Genomic DNA, 8979 nt, shown 5'->3' on the forward strand with positions numbered 1-8979 from the left:
ACAGGTATTGGATAGCAGAAAGTATTTGTCAGATGGTGGATCTAACACGTAGCCTTCTTAATACACAAATTATACGGCCCAAGAGCCTAGAATTATTTCTTTGTACATTTTTCCTATAGCAGCTCTTTGCCAGAGTCCACCAGGCTTAAACAAGAAAAAAATTAAATCTTCCTTCCTTTATTCCAAATTCAGCGCCTGGTTTATCTAAAGCGAGCATCTATCCTAAGAAGAAAAAACCTTAATGAATTTAGGTTTAAAGTGGTTTTTTTCCCCCCAGAGTTCTGGTTTACACCCACATATGCCTGCAGAAGGAAGTTGGGTTATGCAAGTGTCTTCACTGTATCTTCTGAGTCATGTTCGGCTGACCTTTGAAAACAGGCAAACTAATATGGTCTTTGAAGCCTATCCTTTGATTATTATTTTTTTCTGCTTTCCAGGAAGATTCCTCCTGCGACAAGCAACTCAGCATCCATCCGCGCTCCCCACCGGACAAGTGCCATGCCCGCATCACAGTACAGTGTGAGCACAGCCAGTTCCACGTTCCCTACCACTGCCGTGTCCCCTCCAGGGCTTGTGTCTCCCTCTTGTTTATCTCTTAGTGGCAAATCAGTACCATCCCATGGGACTACGCTCAATGCCAACCCTGCTAGTTTTGGTGCCGCAGAACCCACCTGCAGTATGCAATCGAGACAAGGGTCTACATCCCTTTCAACACCTCCAGTGCTTTCCTCAATACCTTCACCTCTGTCCAGCAAACCTCAGAAATTTAAATCCAGCAAGTCTTTCAAGCCCAAGGAAATTTCTGCTAGCAGCGCCAACTGTAACAGTAACAGTAGCAGTAGCAACAGCGGTAGCGGCAGCTCAGGAAAGAAGCGTAAGAACAGTTCCGCGCTGCCGGCAGCTTCTTCTCATTCCATGGAGTCCTTTAGGAAAAACTGCGTTGCGAACTCTGGAAACCCGGGGGCTTCTTTTCATTCGCCTGTGATGTCTTCATCCCACGGTGTTGGCCTCAACTGTGTGACTAGTAAAGCGAGCTTGCTTAGCCTCAAGCATGACCAATCAGGGAGGGGGCCTCCAACCGGGAGCCCCGCGGAATCGATCAAGCGAATGAGTGTGATGGTGAACAGCGGCGATTCTACCCTCTCACTGGGACCGTTCATTCACCAGTCCAGCGAACTGACTGTAAACTCGCACGGCGGGTTTTCGCACTCCCATCCTTCCCTAGATAAACTCATAGGAAAAAAAAGAAAGGGCGGGCCTGGTTCAAGTAGCCTAAGCAGCAGCAGCAGCAGCAGCAGCAAAGCAAGCAAGATTGCCAAATTGCCACCGGTGAACAACATTCACACAAAACACACTGGTGCAATCCCAGGGACACAAGGATTGATGAACAATTCTATTCTTCATCAGGTATGAAATCTTAACTTGGGTCAGACTTAACAACAGGCAAATGCATCGTGGTGCCATTCTAAAACTTTGCTTATATTTGAAAGCAGAAAAGTGTAATTTGCAGGGGGTTGGACTAGAAGACCTCCAAGGTCCCTTCCAACTCTGTTACTCTGTTAAAGACTTGTTATAAAAAATTAAATTTTAGATATCTCGGCTATATTCTCTATCTTTGTTTTTTTTAAAAAAGAACATATATTTAACAGTAACTTAACTTGGATGTAATGTATTCCATATTTTCAGATTTGTTGAATCTTCAAGTGCAGCATAAATGTCTTGAGAAATGACATAATTTGCTGGTGCTCCTTTTTTATGTTTGGCTTTTCTTTCATCAGCTAGAGAAGGGAAAAGATTGATGTGGATTTGTGGATTTTTCCTTCTCATGGCCATCAGTAGATTCTATGTCTGAGAGACTGATGAAAAAGTAAAGAAAATCACCGCGATAACTATTATTATATTAATTACATGAATTCATCCCATGAACATTATAACTCCATAAATCAATAATTTCTGAAACCGGTACCAATACTGCAACCAGAATGACTATGGCCTGGTATTGGGGAGGAAAAACTTTTGTTGATATGAGAAGTGACTAGCAAATCATAATAAATTAGGGGAAGGAAACCATATTGCTAAAGGAATATATTGAATTATGTTTTTAAAAAGTCATGCTGTTGATCAGTAAACTTATTAATGTTTTACAAATATTTCTGTTATTTTTGACCCTTTTGTTAGATGGTTGTAGTATCTTTGGGCTTACAAGAAAGGATCAAGTAAATGCTTTTTGGACTTAACTAACAGTATCTTTATTTATCTGTAACAAATAGTCCTATATAAAAGCATTTCATGTCGATCAATGGAAATAAGCAAAACAAATCTTTGTTCTTCCACATCTTTGACTGTTATGTTCATTCCTAGATTCTGCCAAAGCGTGATTCTTGTATCCCAAATTGTGTAACTAGGTATGGTTTGAGGCATTATATTTATATTTTGTTTTTCTTTCTCTCCATCTCCCATTTGTGTAAAAGCCAAAGGCACGTCCCTAGCAGTTGACAGTACCATGACAGAACTGGATTATTTTCACTACAAGCAGAAAAAAAAAATCTCCATCTGGAAATTCTGGACTCCCTGATGTCTTTTGAGTTCTCCCAGCTTCCCACAGTTCTCAGGTGTGGAAATCTACTAGTCTGTCACTCAATCAAGGAGAATCCCTGAAGCCATGTCTGTAGCAACAGAGATTGGAAATGGACACTGGATTGCCGTTCAGCCACAGGATTATTCCTATCAGTGTTACCAGTGGTCTGGACTGCTTGCTACACATCCCTGTGAGGTTTTATTTCCAGGAGTACATCATTTTTGCCACTAATTCAAACAAGATTGGTTGGGCAAAGCAGTGTTTGGGAAAGAATATTTACTATGGACTTGTGTTTTCTTTTCTTTACCGATAGTGTCATAGGCCTAATTAACCGCTCTTTTGGCACTGTCCTAGTGAAAACCCTTCCAGAAGGGGGCACAAATGTGTTAGGCACAATAAAACAGACAGACAGCCCTCCAGAAGGGAATATGGCTTTAGTGTTTTATAGCAATGTTCCTTGATTGGAATCCAAAAAAAAAAAAAAAAGATAGCACAATTTAGAAATGAAAGTCTACATTTTGCCCAGCCTTTTATAAGTAATTTGGGATAAGAAGCTGACAGGAGTTCTTAAAACAAAACACAAGTTTGGGGTCATCACTACTCGAAAACTAAAAAGCATATTTCAATTGTGAAACCACAAGGTACAGAACAATTTTTAATGGGAGTTGTCCACCAAGCATAGCTGCCTCATCTCCTTCATTCCTTCCAGTGGAGGTTGTGTGGGACTCCTATACGAGACCCACTGAAATGAATGAAGGTTGCGCAATGGCATTCTTTGGAGGAGGATGGTACCTGCTTGATTCTGAAATAAAATTGCTTTGATTCTGATACACAGACCGATGCAAAACTCTTGAATCCAAAATGGTGAATGACCTCTAAAACTTATTCCCAAAGAATATATTCTTGACCTATACTGTACGCCATACGCCTTTGTTGTTTTGGGGAGATGTGGGTGGGGAAGAATGAAAAATGAAACCAAAAAGAAAGAAAAAAATCCTTAAAAAAAAAAACCTAAATTGCAATCATCTGTAACACTAAATTTTCTGTGCTATTTTTCTTGAAAGATTTTTCCAGCAAGTTGATGACTTCGTTCACACAACCAAATCACTTTTTTCTGAAGTCCCCCTTCAGATTTTTTTCTGATGACTGCATTAAGTGCCAGTTCAGGTTCTGAGCTCAGTATTAAATTTACCCCTTGCATTACCAGTTTATAACGGGGGTGGGGGGGTAATGTGTCATTCAGTCCCCACTGGATACCTTTTTCTTTTAAGCAAAAAGGGGTGGTTTTGTTTTGTTTTTAAGTTGGAAGGGCTTTAACACTACTATGTGATCTGGTTTGATTGTAAGAGTAGTGAACCTTGAAAAACAACCTAGAATTTTACGCGTTTTGTTTGAAAGGGAGAGGAAACAATCAATCCAAACCATAGGACATAATCCATGGGGAATTTTCCTTCTGCAATTCTATAAAAAATAAATGCACTTCCTGTCCTCTTGTAATAGGGTGTGTTTTGGAGTATAGATTCAGACAGTCATTTCCTCCCCAGTGAGAGTTTTACTTTTGCAATCATTCAACGAGGCCAGATTTTTAGCATGTTGCATTTTCACTTGGAGATGCACCTGCAAATTGTTGCACTTGTGGACTCACACCCAACCTTTCAGGCCGTTCAATTTCATCTCATGCCTGTCACTTGAGAGCCACATAGTCAAAAAAAGTTAACAGTTCCTGAGGGAGAAAACAGATCATCTGAATCTATCCACAACAGGGCTTGTGAAGATGTTCTCAATGAAATACGCCTGTAGACTTCTGCCTTAAATGGGCACCAGATTTTGCTGAGATTAGACAATCTGAGCCTATCTAATTCACACAACCCAGCCTCTCTCTCTCCCTACTACGGTGGTGCATTGCACATCAGGGATTCTAAAGCCACCACGAGCAGTAAATGCTTGGGGTCCTTTTTTTGTTGTTATTGTTATTGTCTTTGGTTGATTTTTACCTGTTGAGATTTTCAAATCAACATGAAATTTGCTAGTGAATTATTTAAAAACACAGTGAAGAAACAAGACTCTATGCAGACAACTCTAAAGCCTTGAATTCACAAAAGATCATGTTGGGTTTTTTTTTTTTTAAAGTAAAGGAAATAATATTATGGACACTGATAATTATGCAAATATTAAAAGTGACTGCATTCTGGAGAAAGAGGAATTATAAACAACCCTTCGGTAGATAGAGAATATTGTAAAAAAAATGTGAAGACCTCTTAATTGGCTTATTTGGAAAGTGGGAAGGAACAACCAAAGTAATGTATCTGCCTGGCAGAGAAAGTAGACCTAGGTTCCATCCCACATGTTAGGTATTTTCAATCACAAGTGCAATTTGGTTTTTACCTTTGAAGGCTGACCTTTTCCATGAGTTAAATTTTAGTGGCTTTAAGTATTTGAAAATATACTTCTTTTATAAATATTCTGTTACTCTGAGCATATCAAAGCAAGTCCCAAACTCCTTAAAACATGCAAATCTCTGTGGAAAGTTCAATAGTGTTTAATTTAAATAGGTTGCACAGCTATGGACCCAATTCCCACTGCGAATGCCTGCGCTGCAAGCTATGTTGAAAGCACTGGGAACTTCACACAAACACAGCCATGTTGCACAGAACTCACCCAGTGCGTTCGGTAGGGCTTAAATGCATATAAGGCATTCTAAGGTGGAATTACGTCTTGCATCTGGCTCTTAAGGCATATAGTTTTATAATTTACTATGAATTTAGAAGTGGAAGGTGTTAATTTATGCCTGCCCTCAAAGTGTAGACTTGCTTAACTATTAGGCAAACAATATTCCATTTTTGGGAGCTTAGTGATGAATGGAGTAATTGTTTTTGAATCTTTTATTGTCTGACAACATTCTCATTGTAAATAATTAAGGAACTTTCAAATTTAATTTATCTTGCAAAATTTGCAGTGACTGGGTTGTTAGAATGATTTTAATTTAAGAGATACGATTTTTATAGACTTCCCTGCTTCTCATTATGACTCCTGCAGTTTTCTTAACCTAAAAAAATAATAATAAAAATGTTGCAATGGTGAACAAAGAAATATACAAAAAATAATGAAACCCATAATTTTGTACCTTTATTTTGGAATTTCTTGTTCTATTATAAATATTGAAGTATCCCTATTTCAGAAGACATATTTTGTTAATTGATTGTACATATTTAAATATGTATTTTTGCACAGGTCGTTTTTGTTTTTTTCTTATATCCAGTTTTGGTACAATTGAAAATCATCTAGTATTTATTAATTAAAAAAGGAAAAAAAGCAAATACCCTTTTTTTTATAATTTGAAGTGGTTCACTGCCAAGCCAATAGCTAACATGCCTACTTTGCAGTTTTTAAGGGATGCCTCTGTCTGGGGAGTCGGGAGGAGGGCATTCTGTCCCTTGTCTTGGGAATTGCTACGTACAAGTGAAAGTCCCGCCCCCACCGCTTCTCCAATTCTTAGCAGCGAGGCGAGGTCACATCGCGTGGCATGTTGTTGACCTCCTCTGGTATATACAGCATAGCTTACAATTGCCTGATTTCCAGAAGACTACATTTAGTTGTGACACACTGCTTTATTTTTATTTTTCATTTTAGCATTTGTGTGTATGTGTATGTGCACACCTCCGTGCCCGCATATGTGCGCACACAGGTGTGAGTCTTTATATGGTTTAAAAACTAATGGAAAAACTGAAAGTGCCTGATTTATATATCTAGATTTTAAGCTTGGACTGTTCTTTAGACAGCTTCTCCTTTAAAGACTTGAATGTTCTGTTTTAAAAAAAAAATAATTTTTTAAAAAAAGTCGAGCTTGCTTTTCCCACCTCCATGTGACTTTCCATTAATGAGGAAGAGAGGATGCAGGGGAATGAGAATAAAACTTGCAAACGATCCAACTGAAATACATCCTCGGTTCGTGAACAACGCCAGGGGGTTCTTCTGCACATAGGTGTAATTCAGAGAGCCCTAATTCTGTTGTAATCAGATAGAACTTTTTTTTAAGGATACAGATTGTTGACATTTTGTATTACTGAAAAAAAGTTACCTCTCAAAGCAATTTTACGAGCTACCTACACAAGCCACTACCACTGTCCTACAACGCAATCCTCACCGAAATGAACAGGAGTTTGGCGTTTGCCGTTCAAATCCCAGTTCATTTCAGTGAAGACTTCTCCTCCCTGCCCCCGCCCCTCTCCCTGTGAGCTTGTGCTCAAATTGTGTGATTTTTCAACCATTTTCCAGTAAGTTGTTTTCCGGCAAGAGTTATTATTGCCAAGTATCCTTTTTTGTCTCTGTCTTTTGGGGATTGGTAATTGTAAAGTGAAGGGGATTGCACTTGAAGATTGTTCTGCTTACCTTCAGCAGAAAACCTGTTAAATGCTTTGTGCAAAATACTCTACTTTTTATGAAAGGTGTTTATTATTATTATTTTTTAATGAGCACTACATAATGTCAATGAGAATGTAGGCCATGGAAGCTTCTTGCTTTGGAGTTGAGCCTAGCTCCATAAAGAGGGTGGGGAAAAGCAATCTCCTGTGTAAAATGTGTGAATAGTTTGATAATTTGTATACATATTCAAGAGCATCTGCTCGGAGCTGAACTTTTTGTGTTGGCTGCTGTATAGTATATGAACAAATGTCATGGGGTAGAAAAAATTACTTTGGATATTTAAAAGAAGAAAATATATAGTCTATTTGTTTTGTAACAGGTTTCTGTAAATAAAATAATTTATACTATTTATAAAAAAAAAAGTTGTGCTTTTGCTTCATAACCAGAAAAGTAAGCTTGCAGAATAAACAAAATGTGACTTAAACCAAGATAATAAAAAAAAATATTAGGTTGTCTTTATATGAGGTGCACAACATTTCTGTTTCATAATGAAATCACAAAGCTGGGACTGAGCTAAGAGATGTCATTATTTCTGTGAAGAATCCCAACCGTATTTCTAATCAGGTAGATGTGAGCACCTCTAGAAACTTACATGCAAAAGGGTTTACACTTTTGTAAGGTCTTATAAAGCTGTCTGCATCTTCCTACCTCTATCTGTAAATCAGGTAGATGCAAAACAGAATTAATGCCTCCTTGACACCTGTAAAGAATTTATCAATGTGAAGCAACATGATACAAGGCTGAGTTGTCTCAAATTTATCAATGTGAAGTAAGCAACATGATACAAGGCTGAGCTGTCTCATCTGCTCTAAATATCAGCACACATCAGTCACTGTACTGTATCTAATTGCTAATTTGAGGCTGTTTGGAGAGTAGTAGAACAGGAAAAAACCAACTTCAAATGACAAGTGAATAAATCTTATCATCTCAAATCATAAATTATCACGGAGAACAGGCAGCCTTTCCAAATCATTGGAAATGAACATGGAGGAATTAACCTTTGTCTTCACTTAGTGGGTGTTGAATTGTATCAACTCAATTTTCTCCTGCTTTTTCTGGCAGTCATTTATTTCATAACCTAATGAAAATGCAGGATAAACGGTTAAAAACTCTATTGAATTTTATATAAAATTTGTAATTGTCTTAAAAGGGCATACTGAGGATGAATATTGGTTTCTTCCCTTCAGTATCTAGCCTTTTCACACAGTACAGGCACTGTTCCCAAAGTACTTTGCAATGAAAATCCAGCAACCAAATAATGTCCAGGTACTTTACCATGTCTCCTATAAAAGCATTAGTCCTAAAAATCACTATGGGATCGTTAGTGAATGCATTGTAGTTATATGACACAATAATGCAGTACTTAAAACTATCTGCAGATTTTATCTAATTTAGGGAAAAGTAAGGCATATTAATGGTTGGTTGGAGGATATTCCCTTCTAGATGTGTAGTTGATGTAAAACAAAATAACATTTTTATCATTCAATTAAAAACCTTTTAATAGTTTGATGGATCATATGAAGTATAAATCTGATCTTTCCTCCATCTCAACTATTTGCTTAGTTTGAGATGATAGTCACTAGGAATATCATCTCAGAAATAAGAATTTTGAATCAATAGCTTAAGAACTCATGGAGATTCTCAAAAGTGGATTTTTTTCTTCTTTAAGCAACTGGTGAACATACATGATGCTGCCATCTGCTGTTAGTGCTGGAACTCAACTCACTTAAGGCGGTATCTTGAAGAACCACAATGTGTGGACATTTTCCCCAGAAACTGCCCAAACATTGGCATAAAATATTAACTCCATCCAAATTCTGAAGTGTTCACAACTTCTTGATAATTGCAATGATTACTGCTGCACAGTCCTCACAAAAAGCTGGAACAGTTATGGCTAAAATAACACGTTAACTACTGAATCTTCTGAATGATCAAACTGATCTATTCCAAGGCTACAAGAGTAGTGTCTTGCCAATGCC

At 37.8% G+C, this 8979-nt stretch overlaps 1 protein-coding gene across 5 annotated transcripts in view; it reads left to right on the top strand.

Annotated features, from left to right (window-relative positions):
• ATXN7 (ataxin 7) overlaps positions 1 to 7362 on the top strand; it is a 130364-nt gene extending 123002 nt beyond the window's left edge. For all 5 annotated transcript variants that reach the window (XM_087954546.1, XM_026679473.2, XM_087954548.1 and 2 more), the window contains 2 exons: positions 438 to 1407; positions 2472 to 7362. In XM_087954546.1, the coding sequence (XP_087810672.1) occupies positions 438 to 1407; positions 2472 to 2489 (988 nt within the window). In that variant the 3' untranslated portion in view covers positions 2490 to 7362. The remainder of the gene's footprint in view (positions 1 to 437; positions 1408 to 2471) is intronic.
• Positions 7363 to 8979: the final 1617 nt, after the last annotated feature.

The sequence above is a fragment of the Notechis scutatus genome, chromosome 2 (genome assembly GCF_049901735.1).
Source record: "Notechis scutatus isolate UNSWTSFEM ecotype Mainland chromosome 2, rNotScu1.2, whole genome shotgun sequence".
Classification (NCBI taxonomy): domain Eukaryota; kingdom Metazoa; phylum Chordata; class Lepidosauria; order Squamata; family Elapidae; genus Notechis; species Notechis scutatus.